Below are 680 nucleotides of genomic sequence, written 5' to 3' on the forward strand. Positions count from 1 at the left end.
CACGACCATATAAAAACACATGTCAATCTGTTTATGATAGCATAACAAGTAATTTAAGAAACCATGATCAAGTCAGGAGATGCGAACCTGACTTGGCAGATGGGGATCTCGCAGTCATGAGAGATGGTCAGCTCGCAGTGGCTGCTCAGGTTCCTCGTCGGGGCAGGATACTCGGGGTTCTCGAAGTCGAACTCCAGGAAGGATACAGTGTCCCCGCAGGTCACCACGACTGTACAGGGAGCGATATACAGGGCGATATAGACCCACAGACACTTGGATTGGTAACCAGATACACAAAGCGTTTCCGACCCGAATGAACGGTGTTTTAGATCCTTGGTCACAATACAGTCATCCCGATACAATGGTTAATGACACATTATCCCGAGGTACGAAGCGTATTAGATCCTCATACACAAAACAGTTAACCCTCACGAAGATAACTAACCCAACATGCACAGTGTTTCAGCCCTACACCTGGAGTAATCAAGGCGTGGGTGGCCCCTTAACTCACCTTCCTCGAGCGTATACCTGGCGGAGAACCCCCTGCAGGTGTCGCCGTCAGGAGAGGATCGGAATTCCACATACAGGACGTCCTTTTCACTCACGAATTCTCCCGGGGTGTCGGTGCCGCACATGTGTCTGACGCTCGTGTCATTTGAGAGACCTGGGGACGCGTTGGA

The 680-nt window shown here is 50.6% G+C and overlaps 1 protein-coding gene across 1 annotated transcript in view; it reads right to left on the minus strand.

Annotated features, from left to right (window-relative positions):
* LOC119586035 (cubilin-like) overlaps window positions 1-680 on the minus strand; it is an 8,759-nt gene that overhangs the window by 6,602 nt on the left and 1,477 nt on the right. Inside the window, exons 3-4 of the mRNA XM_037934739.1 lie at window positions 512-664; window positions 88-229 (exon numbers count right to left, since the gene is read on the minus strand). Coding sequence (XP_037790667.1) covers window positions 88-229; window positions 512-664 — 295 coding nt within the window. The remainder of the gene's footprint in view (window positions 1-87; window positions 230-511; window positions 665-680) is intronic.

This window comes from Penaeus monodon, chromosome 20 (genome assembly GCF_015228065.2).
Source record: "Penaeus monodon isolate SGIC_2016 chromosome 20, NSTDA_Pmon_1, whole genome shotgun sequence".
NCBI lineage: Eukaryota > Metazoa > Arthropoda > Malacostraca > Decapoda > Penaeidae > Penaeus > Penaeus monodon.